Genomic DNA, 23,637 nt, shown 5'->3' with positions numbered 1-23,637 from the left:
GGGGTCACTGGTGGGCACCTGGGGAGAAAAGACAGGGGGAGGACGTTTTAGCAAGAAGTGAGGTGGGATCCTAAGGAGGGCCCTTTGATTCAAGGTGGCCGTACCAGCAAAAGGCATGTCCACGAATAGTCTGCAAAATTCTGGCCATGAGCCCTGTCAGTGCATCTGCCCAAGGCCAGGATACCGGAATAGTCTTCTTCCAGAAGATTCTACCTTCGAAGCTGCACCTGCAGCTCTGAAATGACCTGTGCTCCGTCCAGCCTGTTGCCCCAGCAGGGGATGGTGGCCGGCCTGCTGCTGTGGGCGCCCAGGACCCAGGGCCGCTGTGCCAGCTCTCTCCCGGCTCCGACTCCTGCAGTGGGACCTGAGGTGCACTCGGGCTCAGACACAGTCAGGGGCTCTGCAGCATCGTCTCTACCAGGTGTCAAAATGAAAAATGCTGGGATGTGGGAATGTCAGACGGTACAGCCCATCAGGAAAACATTTTGGTTGTTTCTTTAAAAACTAAACGTGGCCGCGCCAGTCTCCACAGTGCGCAGGCCTGGAGCTCACTTCCTGTCATTTGGAGCTGCCTGCGGACTTGTGCCTCTGTAGCAGTAGCGGAGGCGGCGGCTGGTCTCCGGCAGGATGAGCGGCTTCAGCAGCGAGGAGTGTGCGGCGCCCTTCACCCTCGAGTATCGAGTCTTTCTCAAAAATGAAAAAGGACAATATATCTCTCCATTTCATGATATTCCAATTTATGCAGATAAGGAAGTGTTTCACATGGTGGTTGAAGTGCCACGCTGGTCAAATGCAAAAATGGAGATTGCTACAAAGGACCCTTTAAACCCAATTAAGCAAGATGTGAAGAAAGGAAAGCTCCGTTATGTTGCAAATCTGTTCCCTTATAAAGGATATATCTGGAACTACGGTGCCATCCCTCAGACTTGGGAAGACCCAGGACACAATGACAAACACATTGGCTGTTGTGGTGACAATGACCCAATTGATGTATGTGAATTGGAAGCAAGGTGTGTGCACGAGGGGAAATTATCAGAGTGAAAGTTCTGGGCATTCTGGCTATGACTGACGAAGGGGAAACTGACTGGAAAGTCATCGTCATTAATGTTGAAGATCCTGATGCAGCCAATTATAAAGATATTAATGACATCAAGCGGCTGAAACCTGGCTACCTGGAAGCTACTGTGGATTGGTTTAGGAGGTACAAGGTTCCAGATGGAAAACCTGAGAATGAGTTTGCTTTCAATGCAGAATTTAAAGATAAGAACTTTGCAGTTGACATTATTGAAAGCACTCATGACTACTGGAGAGCATTAGTGACCAAGAAAACTGATGGAAAAGGAATCAGCTGCATGAACACCACAGTGTCTGAGGGCCCCTCCCAGGGTGATCCTGATGCCGCCAAAGCCGTTGTGGACGCTTACCACCACCACGTGAATCTGCCTGCACAATACCAGCAGGTGTGGATAAGTGGTTCCATCACCAGAAAAACTAAGGCGATTCCTCTGGAATACAAGCTGATATTGCTGCATCCTGCTTGTCGGAAAGTGTTAGGTGTCAAAGCAGTAGCTTTTCCAAGCTTTAAATTTATAGAACTAATCAGTCAGATTCTGTTGTCACCAATCCAATATATTCATACGTTATCCATCTAAGAGCATTTGTCATGTCAACTAAAGTAACTTTTAGTTCCTGCTTAAATATCAAGCCGGTTGTAGTTTGGAAGTCATCTGTGACTGAGTATGCAAGATAAGTACATATTGGATGTATATGTTTGCCATGGGTTAGGAAATAAAAATTATTTTGTTTCAAAAAATAAAAAAATTAAAAAAAAAAAAACCAAACCTGCTGCTACCGTGTGACCCGGCGGTTGCTCACTTGGGCATTTATCCCAAGTGAAGACAGAACTTTATGACACTTGTGTTCGTGTTCAGAGTGATTTTATTCCTCTTTTCCTCAAATTGGACTCAGCCCAGATGTCCGTCAACAAGGAGGCTGTTGGTCCAGCCCCACGCCAGGCACCACCACGGCACCGAGGTCCGGCAGCTGATCCAAAAGCCCCCCTGACACAGTGAGACGGGCAGAACCCTCCCCTTCACAGCAAGAAAACCAGTGACCTGCACACTCTCGACTTTTCTTGACTCTGTCAGAGAGCTCAGGTTAGGGCAACAATTGAAACTCAGGGGACCAGGCCCATCACGGGAGAGCAGTCCTGAAAGCCCGTGCCTGCTCCGGCAGGCCGGAGCGGAGAGTTGCCGAAGCCACACGAGCGCAGAGACCCAAGGACGGGCGGGGGCAGGGCCGGCTCTCCCGTGGGTCTCGCTGCACCTGGGAGAGGAGAGGATGCAGGGGACAGTCTAGAAAGACCAGGCTTGGGGGTGCGGATTGGCACAGCGCCCCCGGAACCCATCTGCGTCAGCCTGGGGAGGGCCAGCCAGTGGGGGTCTCGTTCCCAGGGTGTGGCCGGTCCAGAGACAAGGTCTCGGGATGAGCTTCTGCCGCCTAAGAGAGTGGATGGTGGGAGAGGCGCTTCAATCTGTTCACTTGTTTAATTGAATTGAACATGAAGGCTGATCGGTTAGAAAACCTTCCCAACGTGTTTTGGTTTCTTAGGCGTCTGAACCTTGCTTGGCTTCCTTCTGAAAACGACTTATTATTTGGGTCATTATTTGGGGCCTGACAATGGGAAGAACGGCGTCTCCCACCTGTAAGCTGGAAACATCCTCAAGACACTGCTGAGAATGGCGGCCCAGGCATCAGCAGGAGGCCAGCAGCGACTGAGAGCCTCTGCCTTTCTATGCTGACTCACTTCTCAGGATAGCCGTGAGCCAGGGCGACCGCGCAGTCCCCTCCACGGGCCGGGAGGGTGACCAGCTCACCGGAGTCAGGTCACCCGTGTGGGACCCAGGCCCTTCAGGGGAGGACGCGGCTGCAGTTCCAGGGTCGGGCAGCCTGTGGGCGCTCACAGGCCTGGGCACAGGGAGGCCTGTGTGAAGACGGGGCAGCAGCTGGGCATGAGGGCAGCCCTGAGCGCCCGCAGCCCTCCCCCAGCACGTCCGACATAGACGTGCACGGACGACCCCAGAGAAGACGAGGAAGACGGGGACTGCATGTGACCTCTGTCGGGTCTTGTTAGCCCTTACTCACACACTTTTGTATTTTGTAATTAAAAGTTGTGTTTGTTACAGAAGGTTCATAAAGGACAGAAAGGTTGAAAATAGAAAATCTCACAGACAGAAGCTGTCCCCCTCCGCAAAGGTGGAGAGAGGACCTGACGTGCCCTGTCGCTCCGCTGTGGCAGTGACCGTCTGCCCCTCTGGGGTCCTCTCAGCCTCATCAATCTGGACTCCTCTCGGGAGGGGGCTCGCCAGGCCTGAATCCCAGGAAGTGAGACCACCGGGGGCCATGCACAGGGGAGTGGGAACCCTTGAGCCCGGCCGTGGAGTCTGCATGGGCTCGAGCGAGGATTGCAAAGGCCTGGGCTCGGGGCTGGGGGGCAGGCGCCCCTGCAGAAGCAGCGAGTTCAGGGTTGGGGGCAGCCAGGGCTGCTGAACGGGGGGCTGAGTGGGCAGAGCTGCTGGGGTGCTGGGCCACGCCCCTAGTCCTTACATGGCCCCGCTGTCCGGTGGGAAGTGGACCCAACCTCCGAAACACGTGATCTGCCATGGGAGGGGGGCGTGGGAGAACACACTGAAGTCACCCAGGCTGGAGGCCAGGAGACCTTCCAGGATGAGGTTTTTGAGTAGCGCCTGGGGTCAGAACAAAGTAAGGGTGGGGTGGGGCCCACAGCAGGGTGGAAGGCGGGGCTGCGGCCCAGGGGTGCCCGTCAACCCTCCAGATAAATTCTGTCCTCTCCTTCTTCAGTGCTAAAATATTTACCAGTGCACAGAACTCCTGTTGAACACTTGCTGAACACTGACCCATTGACCCCATGGGTGTCTTTGGGCCCGGGCGCTGCACTGCGTCCTGTCCAAAGGGGTGGCAAGGCTACCTCCCCCGGCTCCGGGCCTGCCCTGGGGGCTGGCGGGGCCCGAGCCTTGTCACTGAACAGGCAGCCAGCCTGCTCTGGAACCCATGGCAGGCAGGGCTTGCTGACAGCTCAGCGGGCCGAGGGGCCCATTGGGCCAGCAGCTACATGTCGCTGCTTCTGAGGTCTTGGATTCTGATCGTGAACGCAGGGATCCGGGCGGCGCTTCCCAGGCCAGACTCTGGTCGCCTCTGCCCGAGGAGGCTGGTCTTGCCTTTCTCAGGGTCCCCTCTAGATGGTGCAAGGGAGCCAACCACAGCGCGTCCGCCGCGGCCTCCCAGGCTCCCCCAGGACAACACTGACCATAGGGCACGTCCCACCGAGTGTAGCTGGGGAGCTGCAACCTGGAGCAGGGCGGGACAGCACTCAGGCCTCAGGGGGAGTGCTGGCCAATCAGAGCCCCCACAGCCCAGCGGGACTGCTCTGGACCTGGGCGGCCTGCTGTGGCCCCACAGGCCCCCTGCCACTGCCGGCCCCCTCTTATCCCGTTCAAGCTGCAGGCCGGGAGCCGCCCCCTCCTGGGGGTGAACACAGTTCCCAGTCCCCGGCCAGCCTGCAAACCCCTGCTCCTGAACGCCAACTCCAAGCAGACTAAGAAAGACCGAGGTGTGGACCCCGGGCTGGAGAGGGAGGGGGAAGGGAGGGGTGGGAAGAATCAGGAGACTGGGCTGATTCACAGGCACAGCCGCGTCTAAAACAGACAGCAAGTGGGAAGCTGCTGTAGAGCACAGGGGTGCCCTGTGGGGCTCCGTGCAATGCGGGGTTGGGGGGAGGTCCAGGAGGGGATTGTTGCCTGGAAAATCTCACGGACAGAAGAGCAGGCTATAGTCCACGGAGTCACAGAGTTGGGCATTTGTGAGCACACTCACATAGCTGATTCTGTTGTACGGCAGAAACTAACATGTTACAAAGCAACTGTACCCCAATTTTAAAAGGGTAAGAAAGGCCCCTCTGTGCATGTGGGGGCCCCCAGCGTGGGCTCTCCTGACCAAGGTGGGGTTCGTCCAAGCCCTTCCTGCTCCCAGGCTTCTGGGCGCCTCTGCTTCTGTCCCGTTCTGTCTGGGTGAGGGCTGGGGCAGTGGGTTGAGGGAGAGTTTTTAGGGGGGACTGCGCAGGACCCTGGGAGGGGAGCCTGGGGGCCCCTGAATCCAGCAGCCTGCACCTCTGGGCGTGGCCTTTGGGGGCTGGTCCCAAGAATTGCACACTTGACCTGCTCCCAGGTGGAGAGGCTCTGGGCAGGGCCGGAGTTCACCAGGGGCCTCCTTGTCCTCTGTCTGTCTTGGGCTTGTGGATGGGGGCTGGGAGAGATGCTGAGTCGCCCACCTGCATCCCTGCAGCCGCACAGACACCCTGCATCCCTCAGACCCAGGGGGCAGGGGCTGCGCGTGCCTCCCACCCAGGCACTGGCTGACTTGTCCACTCACCTGCTTAATTCAGGAAGTGCTCTCTGCCCTCAGACGGCCGCCAGCTCCTGTCCCCGACTCTACATAACGAGCTCGTAGGCTGACCAAGGAGGGCTTTTGTTTGGATTTCCCCCCATTTGTTTTTTCAGTCATGCTTGACTTCTTGCCACTTTCTCCATGGCCCCGTGGCAGGTGCTGTCCTTAACACTTGTGACCAAGCACGCCGCCCAAATCTCGTGGGGAAGCCGGCTTCCCAGAGAGGGATTTAACAGCAAGCCTCTCCCGGCCTGTTCGTGTCCTCCGCCACCCTGGGCCCCCGCAGCAGTCTGAGTCCCGGGCACCAGGCACTCCCGCGATAACTAGGGAAAGTCCCCTCGCCCGGCTGGGTTCAGATGGTGAACTGGGCACATCGGAATTCAGGTTCCCGCACAGCCGCGCTGAGACGCACACAGGACCAGGCAGGGGGCCCTCGCCCGGCTCACGGCTCAGCCCTGCCCCCACCTCTCCTCCCGTCCAGCAGCTTTGTCTGCTGTTTGAATCTGTATCAAAGTAATAGACAGACTGTGGCTCAGATCATGAACCCCTTATTGCCAAATTCAGACTTAAATTGAAGAAAGTAGGGAAAATCACTAGACCATTCAGGGATGGCCTAAATCTTATCCCTTACGATTATACAGTGGAAGTGACAAATAGATTTGAGGGATTAGATCTGATAGACAGAGTGCCTGATGAACTATGGGCAGAGGTTCATAACATTGTACAGGAGGTGGTGATCAAGACCATCCCCAAGAAAAAGAAATGCAAAAAGGCAAAATGGCTGTCTGAGGAGGCCTTACAAATAGCTGAGAAAAGAAGAGAAGCGAAAGGCAAAGGAGAAAAGGAAAGATATATCCATTTGAATGCAGAGTTCCATAGAATAGCAGGGAGAGATAAGAAAGCCTTCCTCAGCGATCAATGCAAAGAAATAGAGGAAAACAAGGATGGGCCCAATAAAGGACTGAAATGGGATGGACCTAACAGAAGCAGAAGATACTAAGAAGAGGGGGCAAGAATACACAGAAGAACTTTACAAAAAATATCTTAATGACCTGGATAACCATGATGGTATGATTACTCACCTAGAGCCAGACATCCTGGAATGCAAACAAGTGGGCCTTAGGCATCACCACAAACAAAGCTAGTGGAGGTGATGGAATTCCAGATGAGCTATTTCAAATCCTAAAAGATGATGGTGTTAAAGTGCTGCACTCAATATGCCAGCAAATTTGGAAAACTCACAAGACTGGAAAAGGTCAGTTTTCATTCCAATCCCAAAGAAAGGCAATGCCAAGGAATGTTCAAACTACTGCACAATTGCACTCATCTCACACACTAGCAAAGTAATGCTCAAAATTCTCCAAGCCAGGCTTTAATACGTGAACTGTGAACTTCCAGATTTTCAAGCTGGTTTTAGAAAAGGCAGAGGAACCAGAGATCAAATTGCCAACATCCCCTGAATCACAGAAAAAGCAAGAGAATTCCAGAAAAACATCTACTTCTGCTTCATTGACTATGCTAAAACCTTTGACTGTGTGGATCACAATCTGTGGAAAATTCTTAAAGAGATGGGAATACCAGGCCACCTTACCTGCCTCTTGAGAAATCTGTATGCAGGTCAAGAAGCAATAGTTAGAACCAGACATGGAACAATGGACTGGTTCCAAATTGGGAAAGGAGTATATTGGTCAAGGCTGTATATTGTCACTCTGCTTATTTAACTTACATGCACAGTACATCATGTGAAATGCCAGGCTGGATGAAGCACAAGCTGGAATCAAGATTGCTGAGAGGAATATCAATAACCTCAGATATGCAGATGACACCACCCTTATGGCAGAAAGCAAAGAGGAACTAAAGAGCCTCTTGATGAAAGTGAAAAAGGAGGGTGAAAAAGCTGGCTTAAAACTCAACATTCAAAAACTAAGATCATGGCACACAGTCCCATCACTTCATGGCAAATAGATGGGGAAATGATGGAAACAGTGAGGAACTTTATTTTTTGAGCTCCAAAATCACTGCAGATAGTGACTGCAGCCATGAAATTAAAAGACACTTGCTCCTTAGAAGGAAAGCTATTACCAACCTAGACAGTATATTAAAAAGCAGAGACATTAATTTGCCAACAAACATCTGTCTAGTCAAAGCTATGGTTTTTCCAGTAGTCATGTGTGGATGTGAGAGTTGGACCATAAACAAAGCTGAGCGCTGAAGAACTGATGCTTTTGAACTGTGGTGTTGGAGAAGACTCTTGAGAGTCCCTTGGACTGCAAGGAGATCAAACCAGTCCATCCTAAAGGAGATCATTGGAATATTCATTGGAGGACTGATGCTGAAGCTGAAACTCCAACACTTTGGCCACATGATGCGAAGAACTGACTCTTTAGAAAAGACCCTGATGCTGGGAAAGATTGAAGGTGGGAGGAGAAGGGGATGACAGAGGGATGAAATGGTTGGATGGCATCACCAACTCAATGGATATGAGTTTGAGTAAACCCCAGGACTTTATGATGGACAGGGAGGCCTGGCATGCTGCAGTCCATGGGGTCACAAAGAGTCAGACACGACTGAAAGACTGAACTGACTGACTGAATAGACGGATCCAGTTTCAAAAGTCAAGTCACATCCGATCAGATCATGGAAAAGAGTGGACCCCCGCCCGCATCACCCCTGTTCCTGAAGCAAAGACCCAGAGAGATCGCTTTGTGTTTGTCTCCCCGGGTGTGCTGGGCTGTCATGGCTTGTCTGCACGTTGTCGCCACGCTTCTAAATGGCAAACATTTTATTTTGCAAGTTTTACAACTTCCCTTTTTTTTTTTTTTTTTTTTTTTTAACCTCCCATCTTCCTGCCTGAGAGAGGCCTTGGGCCTCCCCAGTGCCTTTCAGTTCAGCTGCATCACATTCTCCTTTTGAGGGAGACAGCGCTGAGCGCTGACGTGGCCGTGCCTGGGAAGCTCATCACGGCCGAGTGGACTGTCCTGTTGTCTTTCCTTCCTGGTGTGACCGTTACCCAGATGTCACCTGTCCCTAGGCCTGTCTTCACTTTGACGAGGGCTCCTCCGTTCTGCTCTTCCTGGGTCTGAGCCCGCTCTGTGCCTTTCACCGTCACACCGGGGGGGCCAGGCCTCCCTGCCGTTTCCCTTTTCCTGACTCCCTCCCCGCCCCCAGCCCACCAAGCAGCATCTGCGGGCCCTCAGGGTGTGTGCGCACAGTCAGTTCGCTGCATGTCCGTCTGTCCTGCGTCACCTCCCGGCTTCCGGGGGGTGGCCTCACGGGCCTGCCCGAGCTCTGAGCCTCTGACTGTGCCCCCTGTGGTGAGGGGACGAGACACTGTCCTGCCAGATGGGTGTTCATCAGACTCCTCAGGAGCCCCTTGCAGCGAGGCTTCTCTAGGGTCTGACTGTGCATCACCCAGTCTTCACAAGAATCCTATTCACTCAGGTGGACTGGAGACCCCCAGCCCGCCTTCACCGGGAGCTTCCGACCGAGTGATTTTCCACCCGCCCCCAACTTGCCCCTTGGCCCGCCGGCCCCACCTCCGGCTGTGCTGGGCTCCCAGCCAGTCCCGGACTGAGGCCCTTTGTCCTGGCTGCACTGAGGCTGAGCGAAGCTGTCTCCAGGGCTTACCTGCTGCCCAGCTCTGAGCCCCTGGGGCAGCTCCGCGGAGCTCAGGGCCTCCTTTCTGAGGCTGCGTCCCCTCTGGGGGGAGGACATGCCCCCCAAATGTGCCCCTTGGACGTGGCCGTCACTTTGAGGAACAACGGGGCGGACACTGCCCTTTGGGAAGGAACGTTCCGTGGCTGAGAGAATCCTTCTCTGCGAGTGTTCCTCTCCGCCCAAAGCGGGGGTGACTCTGGATCTGGAGAGACTCTTACTGGGGAGAGCACGAACTTAAACACATGTAACCACCACAGCCTTGTCCCTGCTCCCCCTGGCCACCCCCAGAGCAGGCTTCCCCCGCTCCCTTCTCCTTCTGTCTTCAGCTCAGGGAGTTCTGGCAGACGGGGAAGCTCTGGGTCGGGACCAGGGCTCAAAGGCCGCTGCACCGGAACACCGCAGACGGGGCATCTAGACGCAGGCTCTTCTCTGTGTTCTGGGGCCTGGAGACCAGGCCAGGTTTCTGGTGGGTCCTCTCTTCCAGCTTGTGGATGGCCATCTCCTCCCTGAGTCCCCATGTGGCCCCCACGTGTGTGCCCGGACAGTTAGGGGACAGGTGAGGGAACTCTGGTGAAGGCACAGGGGCTGTGATTTCTCTGCTCGAAGAACACGAGGTTTGGGTGAGCCGTCGGCCGGCAGGCTCATCCAGGGCCCGGTCTGCCTGCAGGAGGTGCTCTGACCCCCTGCATCCGTCAGCGGGGCCCTGGGGGGCTGGGTCTCTCTGGCCACCCCTGGCTCAGCCCCAGTGCGTGCCAGCTCCTGCGGGTGAACACGGCGCCCACGTGATGCCAGCCCTGGAGAGACTCGGGGAGCTGCACTCAGTTCCCTGGAAGCAACCACACCAGGCATGGGACAGGCAGCCCCTTCTTCCAGGACAGACACTGGCCGTGCTCAAGAGTGGACAGGCTGCTGGGCAGCAGGAATTGAGGGACGCAGATGCCAGTGAGGCCCTAGCTCATACTTGCTGAATCTTTATTGCACTTTTACCACATTGCAAACTATTCCACGAAAATGCCTTGAAGGCAGCCAGCCGCATGACCCGTCGCATGTGCACCGGCTCAAGATGGTGCCATGAGGTCAGAGCGGCGGCTGGGGCATGGCTGGTCCTTCACTTCGAAACCCACGCGGTGTTCATCCCTTGATGCGAGTCTGTGAGGGCCTCGGGAGCCTCCTGTGGCCCCGGGAAGGGAGGAGAGTTTCTACTGCGAGCTCAGTCCAGAGTGGGAGCCCTTCTCGGGACCATCTAGACCGGCTGGGTGGCCCCATGTGTGACCTGCGGGGTGGTCAGGGTCTGTACAGGTAACATCTCTATGTATGTACATGTACACCAGGTACAAATACAAAACCATAAGTAAAGGCTTCCTTTCCGTAAAAAAGGGTGCTGGCCCGCCACCAGGCCTCCTCTGTCCGTGGGCACAGCGCGCGCCCCTGGCTGCCCGGGTCTGAAGTGAGGCACGTGCCCCGGCAGCCATCTGCCCATGCGGGCTCACGTCCCGGGCGGCTGGCCTGGCTGCGGCCCGCGTTCACTACCTCCCGGCCGCGGCTCTGTGCTCGGGGCCCAGGTCGTCCTCCACGACGCTGTGCAGCCCGTCCTTCTCCACGCAGTCCCTGACCGCCCGCAGCACGATGCGCAGCCGCCGGTCCAGCGCCTCCAGGTGCGGCTGGAACAGCACGGGGGCCACGCGGTCCGCGCGCAGGGACTCGGCCATCAGCAGGCTCAGCCGGTGCTCCTCCTTGGCCAGGAGCTGCAGCCGCAGGTACGTGGACCTCCGGATCCTGCCGGAGACGGAGATCAGGCTGGCACCCGAGGAGCAGCCTGCCTGTGCCCTCACCCCTGCTCCGGATGGGCCTCGGGGGCGCTGGGGAGGGTCCTGCCTGCAGTGAGGTCCGGCAGGCCCCATCCTCTCCAGCAGGAGCGGGTCGGGAGGCAGCCATGGCTCGGCTCAGTCTCTGGGCCAGGGGGACGCGAAGCAGGAGGCTGGGCCCTACGGCCTGTCTCCCTGGTTGTTACAGGGAGGGGCTGGGCTCGGGAGTCACGTGGGGGGAGAGCGGGGGCCGGGGCCCTCGGTGTCGTCCTCTGCATGGAGGGCGGGCCGTTGTGGGGGCAGGGAGCTGGGTCCTGGGAGGGGCGCCACCTGGCAGGGTGGGAAGGCTCAGTCTGGCCCGTGGCTGCGGGAGGGCTGGCCGGGCGTCTGCAGGGGCAGGGCCTACCTGCAGCACTGCTGTAGAGGCACCAGGATGGACAGCTCATCGTGAGAGTGCTTCCCAAACCTGACGGAAGAAGGGCAGAGCTGGGGGGTGGGCGGGGAACACGTGGGCAGAGCTGCCAGGCCGCGAGGACCCCTGGGCTGGCTGGGGGGCCCGGATCCTGCTGTCCCCAGCCCCAGACGCAGGGCCTGGGATGAGGCAGGTGCCCAGAAGCCATCTGGCCGCTGGACCGAGCAGACGCTCGACGGTGACAGGTTGAGGCCTGGCTGGGTGGACAAGGCCCGAGGGCAGGGCAGCCTCAGCTCTGGCCACAGGGGTGGGGTGAGGGCCCCACACACAGTGCCCAGGTGCCCAGAGCTGATTCCCCCGAGGTGTCTGGGCACTTGCAGCTCTGACCGCCAGAGGGGCCTGAGCCCTGCACACACGCCTGCTCTGGAGGCCGTCCCACAGCTCACAGGAGCCCTGGCCAGGACCCTGGGTCACCCCGAGGGGCCTTTAGAGGTCGGGCCATCCTTCCCACGGAGCGCCTGCCCCCTGGGTGTGTCTGGGCCGGGGGACAGCCGGCCCCTGGCGGTGCCTGGAAGGACTCACCCTCTCCCGTTGTCCAAGTGGATGATAAATGTCTCGTTCCCGAACTTCTCGAAGGTCTCGTAGTGATGGCGGTCCATGTTTCCTGTGGGGACAGGCCTGCTGGGAGCCTGCGTGAGGCTCGGAGGCGAGCCCTCCCTCCCCGTCTGGCCTCTGCATGGGGAGCACCGAGGACGAGCAAGCCCGCGGCGGCTGGACCTGAGCTGGGCATTCGCCGGGCGGGCCGGGGGCCCTGGACATACCCATGAGGAAGTCGAAGATGGTCATGTCCATGACATCCAAGATGCGGTGGCTGCTGTCGTAGGGGGGCGTCTGTTTCACCTCCTCGCAGTAGTCAGGGTCCACTTCCCACCTGCAGGGGAGCCGGCATCAGAAGGGCAGACTCGTCTGCAGGACAAGGAGGCCCAAGCCACCCCCTGGGGCTGCCCGGCTCAGCACAGCGGATCCATGGGGCAGCCAGGGGGCCCAAGAGAGAAAACGTGTCACCGCAGAGCGAAGTCTCTGCAAGTGACAGCTGCCCATGGTGGGCTGAGGCTGCGTCAACAGGAGCATGGGGCCGGAAGGTGACTGAACCACACCACCGGAAGGCCATGTGTGTGGACAGGCTGGGACAGCACACTCGCAAGGATGTCTCCATAGCTGGAGGAACAGCGTCTCTCTCAAGAAGGGAAGGGATCTGAAGCCTCGTCCAATCGTGGAGAGACCCCAGGGGGCAGTTGGCCCCCAGTTCCTGCGTGAGGGCCCTTTCTGAGTATTGGCGGCCTCACACTAGCTGTTGCCGCTCACACTGTCTGGTGTGGACGAGACCCCGGGCTCGTTCTCTGCTGCAGGTCGGGCAGAAGCCAGCCCTCCCGAGACCCCGGGGAGGCGGGACTCCAGAGGCCCCGGCTCAGCGTGTCCCCAACGCACTCTGCCTTCTTGCGCTTGTGGTATGAGCGTCGCCAGGGGTTCCGCCAGGTCTTCCTCTTGGCCAGGGACAGGTCGGGCAGGAAGGCGGCCAGCGAGCCCTCGATCTGGTCCGGCTTCCCGCACAGGGCGTGTTCCGTGGAGCAGTAGTAGGAGCACTCCCCATAGAAGCAGATGTTGTTGGCTGTGGGTGGAGGGGGCAGTCAGCTGGGGCCCTTGGGCGGGGTCTGCGAGTTGGCACTGTGTCCGACTCATCCCTCCTTGGGCGGGGCCCTCCCGCCGTCTCACCCTGGACTTCAGCCACCTGCCCGAGCCCTGTGTTGCAGACCACAGGGCCACATGGCTCAGGACACAGAGCTCAAATCGGAATCTGGGTTCTTCCTAATCACCCTCCAAAGTAAGCCTGGGGTCTGTGGAGGTTCTGTTCAGTCGTTTGCAAAAGGTCCTCATTCCAAAGTGAGGCAGCGTGGGGGAGATGCTTGCAATCGTGACCAAATAAGCACCCAGTACTTGCACAAGAACCCTTCCGTCTCACTAATAAAAAGATAACCCAATCTGTAAATGGGCAAAGGAGTTCAAGGATCCTTCTCAAAAGAAAATATAGAAATGGCCAACATGGACAGGAAAAGATGCTGGGCACCGTGAGTCATCAGGGAAATGCAAATCAAATCCACAATTTCTCACCCACTAGGACAGTTTTGATCAAAAGAACAGATAATAACCAGTGTTGTTGAGGGTGTGGAGAAATTGGCTGCACCCTGATACAGCCGTGGTGGGAATGTCAAATGGTGCAGTTGCTATGAAAAACAGTCAGAAAGTTGGATACAGAACCGGTGACCCAGGCATCCAGCTCCCAGGCACATGCCCACACAGACACTAGACACAGATGTTCCCAGCAGACCGTCCCGAGTCAGCGTGGCTTGTCCGAAACATGGGACAGCATTTACCACAGAAGGAATGAAGCGGAACACCGCATGGACGAACCATGAACATTACAGACAGAGCCAGACACCGTGCACTTGAAACTCTGGGAACAGACAAACCTACACAGAAGCTGCAGGCTCTCAGAGCAGGGGGGAGGGGAGGGTGGGGTGACTTTGAACAGTGATGGTTTCTTTCAGGGTGAGCAAATATCCTGGAATCAGTGGGGACTGTTGCACAACACGGAGAATGCACTAAAAACCACTGAACTGCACACTTCAAACATTGGACTTAAGACGTGTGGGTCATGTCCCCACAGGAGGAGAGATTCGAGAAGCGCCCCTGTGCTGGGCGGCGGGCGAGTCTGTGCATGCGTTTTCCTACGGAACCTAGGAACCGTGTTCTCGCGCTCCATCACTGCCTTTGTTTGAGGGGGAAGCAAGCCCCCAGCCCAAGGCCCCTGCGCACCGGCCCCCACCCCGCCAACAGCAAAGCCTGCCCCACCCTGCACCTCAGGGTCCTGCAGCCACTGCTGCAGACCCGGCAGATCGAAGACCGCTCAGCCTGAGGTCTCTTGTGTCGGCACGATTCAATCTCAGCCCCGTTTTCAGGAGGAAAATCCTCTCCAAGCCCTGGAATTCGTATCTGTAACCTCTAAGCCTAAGCTGGCTTTAGACGGAGTCATGTGAAGAGACAGGCATTTCCTGGGCCCACAGCCTTTTCCTAGTCAGAAACCCAAACCCCGCCTGTACCGGGCCGTCAGGGTGGGGCTCTGCAGCCCTGTGCGGGGCCAGGGGCTTCACTCCCCTGAGCCTCGGTCTCGGAACACCGGGCTGTGCAGTTCCTGACCCGGGGAGCAGAGAGGGGCGGCCCACAACCCGCCTCGGCGCATGGAGAGGCTGGGCTTGGGGAGGCAGTGCCCGTTCCCCTTGACTGTGACGCCCAGGGCAGCAGGCCAGTCAGTGGGGAGGACCTGAGGACTCAGACGGGAAGGGCTCCCTGGGGAGGGCCCTGGTCTCTGAGGATCAGGGGTCCCAGCCTGCCAGCCTGAGGGTCCCGGAGAATCCAGGCTGGTTCCTCTCTGAATGTTTCGGGGCTTTGCTGGAGGGAGGGGTGAGTCCTTGCCCATCTCCGACGCCCCGTGGGTGTGTGGGGGGTGTCACAAGGGGCGGGGGTGCTGGGGAGGGGTCTGTCAGCTCTGGGAACCCCTCTGGCCCCCGGCGGGAGTCTGGACACTAACCGCAGAGTGACAGAGGCCCAGGGACCACCCCACCAGTCCCTGGCCAGCGTGGGAAGAGCTGGTTTAAAGGTGGCTGACTGGCGGGGAGGAGCAGAAGAGTCTGGGGGGTGCACAACTGCCCTCTCCCCATCCGCCGCGCCCCCTCGCCGGCCCCCCTCCCCGCACACCCCGCCGCCCATGGCCTAGAGCTGCGCAGGAGGATGCGGGCTGATCTCGGGATAAGAGACGCAGCGATGGAGTCACCAGGAAAGCAGGAGAAAGGTGTCGCACGGCAGACACAGGCTTGGCTGCGGGCCCCCACTCAGTCCTGCGGTGACGGGCACTCGGCTGCCCCTGCCTGACACTGCCCCCCGCTGATGCTGCCCCCGGCTGGCCGGCCACCCCCACCTCTCAGCCCATCGGACACCCCAGTTTCCGCGGGCTGCACACGTCCCCCTGATCTTGACGGACCCTGGAGCAGGGCTGCTCAGGGCCCTGAGGCTGGAGGCAGCGGCTGGACTGGCCTCCCGCAAACGCTGCCTCTGAAGCCTTTCCGCTGTGCTTCTACACCCCCCGACAGGAGCAGAAATGCCAGCAAAGCAGAAACGCTCCAAACAGAATCTGAACAGGCCTCATTTTCTACAGTGAGATCAAAGCTGGTTCCTGTTAGCCTGCTGCTGCTTAAGAGAAAACCAAACGCTTCCCAAGGCTCTCGGGGAGAAATCTGGCTGACGGAGCAGAGGCGGTGGGAACAGAAACAGTCTGGGCAGAGAGGGCGGGTGTCGGAGGCAGCAGGCGGAGCTGAGCCGGAAGCCGGCAGCTCCGAGGACAGGGGGCAGGAGTGCATCCAGGCGGGGACCCACAGGCCCGGGAGAGCGGCCGGGAGCTGGGGCCCCCGCAGTCCTGCCTCTGGGACTGGCCAGGCTGAGCGATGGTGCGGCTCGGGGCGAGGGGGGTGTCAGCGCTCGGGAGACCAGGGAGACCCGGGCCCGGGTGCGGACGGGTGCGAGGGTGGGGCGGGACGCCAGCATCTCAGATCACCCGCCTAGACTAACAACTAACTGTCTGCTGACCGCGGAAAGGAGCCCTTGCTCCTTTACAAACCTCCATAAGACAACACAGCTCTAGGAACATGGCAGGGGCGCAGCTAGGAGGCCCCTGGGCCCCAGAGGAAGGGAAATCCAGCAGAGAAACTCCTTGATTCGTCTCCATTTCTTGAGATGTCAGACTTCAGTCCCTCCCCTTCCTTGCGACAAGTTATTTTGTCCCTTTCGCTCGGGCTTATCAACCGGTTCAGAAACCAAAGAGCAAACACTGGACAGGCTGCGGAACTGGCGACTCAGGGTCATGCCACGGCGGGAGAGACAGAGCCTAGTGCTCCCGCCCCCTGGCAAGAGGCCGGTGGAGGCAGCCCCTTCCGGCCGGAAGGCGGGCTGTGGCCGTATGGAGGGCGCAGGGCTGGGAGGGGACTCGAGGGATGGACCGGTCACCTTTGCTGTGAGGATGCTACAGGTGTAGTGAAACGGCTCAGATTCCAAGTGGCAACTAAACCATTTAAAGCTGGGGTGTGGGGAGGGGGGGCCACTGGGGGCTGGGTGAGGCTGTGTCCCCGGACGTGACCGAGGTGGGCACACACCCCCATAGGCTGGTGGGGCCCAGGCAGGGTGGCCAGACACCCTCCCAACAACACTCTCGTCTGGGCCCTCGATTTCGTCATGTGGGCCAGACACTCGTTCACAGGGGATGGAGCCCTCTTGCCTCGGGGATTCCATCCTGCTCTCCTCTCTATGGGCTCGGAGAGGAGGAACCCTGAGCAGCGGGTGACAAAGACATCCCCTGACGGAACTAGGGCTGAGTGCTGACCAGCTCATCACGAGGCCGAGAATTGTGCTGACCTACAAGGAAGGGGCTTCTGGGCCAGCAGATCTTTAGACTCGGCGAGTGCAGGACCTCGTGTGGATTCTGTCTGTGTGAACTGGTTGGGCAGGTGCCTGGCACGGCTGAGGCGTCCCTGTGGGGTCGGGGAACAGGGCCACACCCTGTGGGGTCTTGGTGGCTCAGCTGGGTCACTCCACTCCACTGTGCCGGCATCACTGGGACAATGCATGTTCCAAGACGAAATACAAGCGACAAAAGCCCCAGGATGTAGGAGGGGTTCCTCGTGGTCCAGCCTCGGGAGGGGGCACCTGGCCAAAAGGGGGTGGTTAGAAAGGGAGCCCCAAGGGTCAGATCTGACACAAGCGGGCAGACAACTCCTCCGTGTATGCACTGAAGGGTGACACCATGGAGTCGGGGCCTCGTGCACCTGGAGTGGGCAGGCCCAAGGGCAGGGCAGTACCAACCCTCCAAGGAGCAGTGAGGCTGCCCCGCCCACAGAGCCCTGAGCCATGGCAGGGTCTTTACGGGGTGTTTTTAATCTAGGGGCATCCAGAGGACGGAGGTCCACTCTGGCTGCACCACCTAGAGAAGACTTCCCAGGAGGCTGGGAGTTTGCCTCAGCCTTTGGTAGCAACATCTACCCCAGCTCAGGGGCGGTGTTGGGAACAGTGAGACCACCTGGCAGCTCTGAGACTTAGGGCTCGTGGTGCAGGGTGAGGCACACACAGTCGCCGGGCCAGGGTGACGCTCACACAGCCGAACCAGGGTGAGGTGCACACAGCCGCCGGGCCAGGGTGATGCGCACACACCTGAACCAGGGTGATGCGCACACAGCCGCCGGGCCAGGGTGATGCACACAGCTGAGCCAGGGTGTCGCACACACAGCTGCCGGGCCAGGGTGACGCACACACACCTGAACCAGGGTGACGCACACAAGCCGAACCAGGGTGAGGTGCACACAGCCGCCGGGCCAGGGTGACGCGCACACAGCCACCGAGCCAGGTCGCTCATAACCAGGGGCAGTCCTGGTCACCCGGGGAAGGGGGTCACCCGGGGAGGGGGGTCACCCTCGGAGGGGGTCACCCAGGGAAAGAGGTCACCCGGAGAGCGAGCTCATTGGGAAGGGAGGTCACCTGGGGAGGGAGCTGAGGTCACCCGGGGAGGGAGCTCATTGGGGAGGGGGTCACCTGGGGAGATGAAGAAGGTTCTCCACAGCTTCTTGTCCCTCGTGACGTCTCGGATCTCCTTGGTCATGTTGACCAGCCTGCCGGCCACAGGAGGGACCCGGCGGAAATCCAGGATCCTGGTGGAAGGACCGGGAGAGGCGTCCTCACCTCGTGCTCTCTGTCTGCTCCACTGGATCTGAATGGACTTGCTCTCCTCTGTCAGGCCCCAACCTCCCCTCCTCCCCAGCAGTCAGGGGCCCCGCTGAGCCCAAAAGAAGTCTGTCCTCTTCCGCAGAGCTACCCCGGACCCGGGGCCACCAAGGGAAGGGCTGTTCTGTGGGACTTGCGACCTTGGGTCTCTCCCAGAGAAGCGGACACCCCGGGTCTTCTGGCCCTTACTCCTGACAGCCAGCTCACAGCAGCCTGCGCCTGCGCGGGGACGATGACACAGCGTGCCTGTGGGGGGACTCACCTGTCCAGGTGGAAGGCGGCGATCTCCGCATTGTGCCTCTCGTAGTCGGAGAAGTAGAAGAAGTCGGGAGGCGTCTCCTGCTCCCTTGTTTGCCTGGAGAGAACAGGACAAGACAGAAGGAGTTTTCATGGCTGAATCCTCCCAGTGGAAAGGGGTGTAGCTCGTGCAGCTCCGAGAAGCTGACTCTCAGACTCCCAGGGATCCTGGGAGCAAGCGTTAAACGCAGTCACAGGGAGGGCCCTGCTCCGAGGCCTCTGCTCTGCTGGAGGCGGAGGTCTCACGCCTTCCTGGAGTCTCCCCAAGCTCAGTCAGCCTCCCCTCCCCACCAGCCTGCAGCTCCCAGTGTAAAGGGGGTCTTCAGTCCAAGGAATTCAGTCTTCAGTCAGAGGAATTCAGAGTTTGGGTAAAGGTCCTACGGTGTGCATGTGAGCACCCCGAAAGCTCTGACAAGGCCTGCAGCCTGGCCCATGGGGTTCACTGCAGGCACCGTGTTCTGCACGCATGAGACCTGCCGGCTAAGCTCTCACCGCGATCTGTTGCCTCTTCCTCAGAGGTGGCTCCTTCCCAAGCCTCCCCTGGCCCACAGTGAGCACGGCCACCCCGTCCCTCGCATCCTGGGCCCCCAGGAAGCCCCGCTGGGCCGGCCGCCCCATCTCCGTGTGCGCGTGCAGTGAGGGGAGCACAGCCTGGCCCTGCTGGGGCCCCATACTCCCCGAGACGGGAGAACGAGGAGGTCCAGGAGCCCACGGCTCTGATGTCCTGGGCACCCCCGTGAGCAGCAGACAGCCCCCCACCCAGCCACGCGCAGGGCAGTGCTGAAGGGCGGACGTCACCCTGCGAAAGTCAGTCACCCTGCAAACACAGCGACGGCTGGTGTTTAACCTCACACATGGGGACACCTGCCCCCGTCCGAGGCTGAGCGGGAGCCAACAGACTCCCTGGATGAGATCCAGGTCTGCTTCGGGCCCGCCTCCACCGCCGGGACCCTCTCTCCAGAAGGCACCACCGGGAGGAAGCGCAGCCCTCAAGCTACAAGAATCTGCAAAGGTCACAACCTTTCCCCGAGCGGGGAACACAGATCCAGCCTCCTAAGGCCTGGCCCACACCTCCCCTCAGGGCGGAGGCCGAGGCCAGGCTGGGACGCACCAGCCCAGGAGATGCAGCCCATTTTCCAGGTGACGCTCCCCAGCCTGAGGCCTTCCTCCCCGGTACGCAGCAAGTCTCGGCCAGAGCGCCTGGAGCCGCCCGCCAGCACCGCCAGCCACACGCGCGCAGGTGCTGGGACCACACGGCCACCCTCGGGACGTGAGGCTCAGGCCGGCAGGCTGCACGTCCGCTGGTGGGCCCCTCACTCCCTGTGCTCTTAGAGCACCTGACAGGACACACGCTCCTCCACGCTTCCCTGAATGTCACCTGAATCAGCTCTTCCAGGAACCAGCTTGTGACTGGCAACAGACCACTGCTCACAGCTCCAGCAGGGGTAACACTGGCCAGGGCAGGACTCTGGCTGGGGCAGCCTGGCCTTGCCCCGGGCCCTCTGTGAGACTCACAGGGTCACACGCACGGCTGCTCGTGGCCCAGGTGCAGGCCACTTCGTCCCCAGCGGGGCTTCTCCGTCACAGACCCTGGAGGGGGCTGCAGGGCGCCAGCAGAGGGGAAGGCCACACTCGCAAAGGTTCTGAGACGTCTTGGAGACCGAGTCCGGGTTTCCTGGTGGAATACCCTGATTTTAAACGCTGGCAAGTCAGTTTTTTAAGAAGACGCTGTGGTTCAAACCAAATGAGTGCAGCTCCCTCACTGGAAGTGGCCTACGGCCCTGTGTCTGCAGCTGCTGGCGGGCTGGGCATTTCTGAGGTTGGAAGCGGCTGCTGACCCAAGTCCCTGGTTGAGCCGAGCACTGTCTACACAGCGCTGGTTCTCCAGAGTTTAACTGGAAAAGGGGTGGTGCAGATTTCAGCAGGTTTCTTTTCTGCAGACCCTCTGTGCGCCTGGAGCATGCAGACCTCAGGACGGCCCCCTCCAAGAGGCGTCTTCCAGTCGCCTGCAAACCCCACCCAACACGTCCCTGGCCTTTTATTTTTTCAGTCTGTTGTGAAATTAAGAATTATTTTTGTTGGAAAGTATGTCAGAACTCACTGCCAGCCTGTGGCGCAGAGCCCTCCAAACAGAGCCCTTTAAAAAGTGCGGTGCAGTGGGCCCTCAGACCCCGCCCGGGGCTCTGGTCACCAAGTCTGCTGGGGGTGGCCTGCACTGCCCCCCCCCCCCCCCCCAGCCCCGCACGGCTCAGCAGAACCTCCGTCCACAGTCACCACCACCACCACTATCGCTTTGGCCTTTGTCCCTTGCCTCGACCTTGGCTCACCCCAGTGAGGTCACCTGGAATGCCGGTGGCTCTGAGCCCACGGCTCTGGGAGAAGACCAGACACTTCCTGGAGGCTCTGTGACCAGGTTCCAGAACAGTCCCTTGCTCCTTCCCGTCTCCCACCTCGGGGTTTCCCAGTGACCCTCGTCCCCGGGCCATTCACGGGAAGGCAGCTCTGCTCACCCACTGCCGGATGCCCTTCCAGCAGCCCAGGCCTGAGAGGAGACCGCGGGGTTCAGGGCTGTGAGTGTGTGGGGAGGGGGTGGGTGGTGGATGCTGGCATGTCCAGGGCCCAGCTGCTGAGCCTGGCACAACCTGGGAGCGTCCGTGGGAAGCCGGGGGCCAGGGCGCTGACTCCTCTGGGGGGACTAGGGCTTCTTTCCTCACCTGTCTGCCCACTTTTCTGCCACTTTCTGGGTTGCGCTGGGGAGCAGCAGGTACTTTGGAAAAGTACTGAACCCCACGCACCAGGCAGGAGAGTGGACTTGATTGAACCAGGTAACCTGGAAGCCTCTTCTTCCTCCAGGTGCCCTGGCAGAAGGTGTGCTCAGGTGTGGGAGGGGAGGCGTGGGGTGAGGCCCGTCACAGGCCTTTTCCTGGGAAGGGGGGCATGCGGATGTGAACAGGAGGTGCTGTTGGAGTTGGGGCTGGCTGGGCACCTGGGGCTCGCTCTGAGCGGGAGGGGCGGGGATCCGGGGAGTGGAGATCAGTGTTCCCTGGAGCTCAGGTGTGCGGTCCTCCTCTGCTGACTGCGAGGGACTGGGGCTGACGGCAGTGCGCCCACCCGCAACCAGGACCTCCTGGGAGCAGGAGCCTCCCGGGGCCCACCCCCACGGAGAGCAGGCAGCACCTGGAGTCCCCACACTGCCTTGGAGGTCAGCCCGGCACCCCGGCCTGGGGCCTGCGCGGCAGAGAAATGAAAAGCCTTAAGGCTGACTTCCTGGTAAAACAGCAACTGAGGAATAAGGCAAACCATGGGTTAGGTGGCCGCTGGAGTCAAAGAGGGCCTTGGCAGTCGTGACAGGGTGAGGAGGGGCAGATAGGGAGAAGCTGGTGGAAACGAGGAGGCCTCAGAACGTCACACGCCTCCTGGCCCAGAGAGGCCAGCAGAGAGCAGGCTCTGCAGGGCACCCCGATTCCTTCACACCCCAGGTCCGTGAAGCCCTGCCAGTGCTCCGGGCCTCGCGCGTGTCCTTCTCTCCTGCCTCTCCAGAGGACCAAGCCAAGCCCTTTCCTTCAGAAGGACTTCCTTGAGCTCAGAAGAAAGCACAATGATACCCGATTGTGCTTGTTCAGACTAAAGTGAGACTGACTACTATGCTGACCTCTCCCAGGAAATCTGTGATCTAAATCCCCAGAACCTATGAACATGCTACCTTAAACGGAAAGAGGAACTCTGCAGATGTGATCCAGTTAAGGATCTTGAGATGCAGAGATTATCCTGGATTATCCCCATGGGCCCAACATCATCAAAAGTGTACTTAAAAGAGGGAGGTGCAGGCAGACTTGACGGTAGGAGAGGCAACACTGATGGCTTTGAAGACAGAGGCTCTGGGGGGGGATCTGTTTCCTTCTCCAGCGTCCCTCAGCAGAAAGTCAACTCCCTGCAGAGTATCTGGAAGCCCACAGCCCACAGATCCATTTCAGCTTCAGACCTCCAGAACCACGAGACTAGGGCTGGGTGGCGTTAAGCCACCTCACTTGGGATCGTGTTTTAGAGCAGCACCAGGGGACGAATACGGACAACAGCACAGCAGCTCAAAGGACGCAGGGTTGAGCAAGCTTGGAGAGGCTGTGAAATTCAGTCTGTTTCCTCCAGAGCTGGTCATGCTGAAACCACCATACTTGTAAGAAATGACGCAGATTTTGAGAGAAGGCGCCTCTGTTTCCACAGAAGCCTCGTGGGCCCTCCTTGGGCTGCACGATTCATCCTTGGGCAGCCTCTCAAGGCTCTGACCGTTGTCCCTGTTTTTTGGTTATTTTTAATTTTTTGCTGAGAGGCAGGTGGGATCTCAGTTCCCCAAGCAGGGATTGAAGCCCCCTCGCTGGGAGCATGGAGTCCTAACCACTGGACTGCCAGGGAAGTCCCCTGTTCTTGTTTTAATGACACAAGTGGTCTACAGAAACACACAGCTAGAAATGGCAGGCCCTGGTCAGGAACTGGGTGTCCGAGGCTCTTTCCTCTGGGCTCCCAAAGTCAGACATGGCTCCAGTTGCGGGGCCTGAAAATCTGCATTTCCTCAGGGATCAGAGCTACCTCCAGGCACAGTGAGGGTCAAAGGTGCTGGCCCCCAGCCACCTGGTCAGGCGTCTGTGCTCACAGGGGAGAAGGGGCCACAGCCCCAGAGGTTCAGCAGCAAAAACCATCCCCGTGTCCCCAAGCAAACTCCTGGCTCCTGGGGAGGACGTGCCCCCTGGGGGGTGCCTCTAGTCCCTGCCAAGTGCTGCCCCAGCTCTCACAGGGCCTCACCGTGGTGCCCCCCGGGGCCGCTGCTGGACCACCGTCCCCTCCGCAGAGGAGCAGCCCCCCGGCTGTTCCCACTGTTACCGTCAGCATCTCAGCCTTCCTCAACTTGTGGGAAAACAGAGAACTGCTTTGGTTAAAAATAGAGTAAATTGGCAGCTTATGACCAGAATCTGTGAAGGAACAAAAGCCAACACTTAACCGGCTCTTCCTCCGAGCAGAGTGCCCTGCTGAGGGCCTTCTGTGTGCACACTCCCTGGGCTGTGATGCAGGGTGTCTCCCGCCCTGTAGGCAGCCACACAGCCAGTGAGGGGGTCCAGCTCCAGACAGAGG

The 23,637-nt window shown here is 59.1% G+C and overlaps 1 protein-coding gene and 1 pseudogene across 1 annotated transcript in view; one reads left to right on the top strand and one right to left on the bottom strand.

The window, feature by feature from the left end:
• The first annotated feature begins 532 nt into the window (after window positions 1–532).
• Window positions 533–1,547, top strand: LOC136158389 (inorganic pyrophosphatase pseudogene; annotated as a pseudogene).
• Window positions 1,548–10,075: 8,528 nt separating this feature from the next.
• FAM20C (FAM20C golgi associated secretory pathway kinase) overlaps window positions 10,076–23,637 on the bottom strand; it is a 31,264-nt gene continuing 17,702 nt past the window's right edge. The window contains exons 4-10 of the mRNA XM_065923623.1: window positions 18,479–18,571; window positions 18,028–18,143; window positions 12,826–13,006; window positions 12,159–12,268; window positions 11,920–12,001; window positions 11,332–11,391; window positions 10,076–10,896 (exon numbers count right to left, since the gene is read on the bottom strand). Of these exons, the coding sequence (XP_065779695.1) occupies window positions 10,647–10,896; window positions 11,332–11,391; window positions 11,920–12,001; window positions 12,159–12,268; window positions 12,826–13,006; window positions 18,028–18,143; window positions 18,479–18,571 (892 nt within the window). The 3' untranslated portion in view covers window positions 10,076–10,646. The remainder of the gene's footprint in view (window positions 10,897–11,331; window positions 11,392–11,919; window positions 12,002–12,158; window positions 12,269–12,825; window positions 13,007–18,027; window positions 18,144–18,478; window positions 18,572–23,637) is intronic.

The sequence above is a fragment of the Muntiacus reevesi genome, chromosome 2 (genome assembly GCF_963930625.1).
Source record: "Muntiacus reevesi chromosome 2, mMunRee1.1, whole genome shotgun sequence".
Taxonomy (NCBI): Eukaryota; Metazoa; Chordata; class Mammalia; order Artiodactyla; family Cervidae; genus Muntiacus; species Muntiacus reevesi.
Note: the sequence above shows the minus strand (reverse complement) of the source record. Positions and strands in the feature narration are given on the sequence as shown.